Source organism: Penaeus monodon, chromosome 21, assembly GCF_015228065.2.
Source record: "Penaeus monodon isolate SGIC_2016 chromosome 21, NSTDA_Pmon_1, whole genome shotgun sequence".
In the NCBI taxonomy this organism is placed as follows: Eukaryota; Metazoa; Arthropoda; class Malacostraca; order Decapoda; family Penaeidae; genus Penaeus; species Penaeus monodon.
The window spans coordinates 23893293-23893508 of NC_051406.1; the positions used below are offsets into that span (position 1 = coordinate 23893293).

Below are 216 nucleotides of genomic sequence, written 5' to 3' on the forward strand. Positions count from 1 at the left end.
CCACGCCCGCCAGACTGCCGCATCTACACCCTGGGCGTCGAGGGCGCGTCGAACAAGACGCCCGCCATCCCCTTCAGGCAGCACATGACCGTCAGCTTCTTCAACCCGGGCGAGGGGGACAGCCGCGTGCAGACGACCATCCACCTCGTTGATTCGAGCAATGCGACCGGGTGAGTCCGGGTTCCGTTCAGTTCTTGCCCTTGCGCTCGTTTGCAG

The 216-nt window shown here is 64.8% G+C and overlaps 1 protein-coding gene across 1 annotated transcript in view; it reads left to right on the plus strand.

The window, feature by feature from the left end:
• LOC119586371 overlaps positions 1–216 on the plus strand; it is a gene marked incomplete in the record, with an annotated part of 37892 nt that overhangs the window by 28022 nt on the left and 9654 nt on the right. The window contains 1 exon segment of the mRNA XM_037935083.1: positions 14–170. Coding sequence (XP_037791011.1) covers positions 14–170 — 157 coding nt within the window.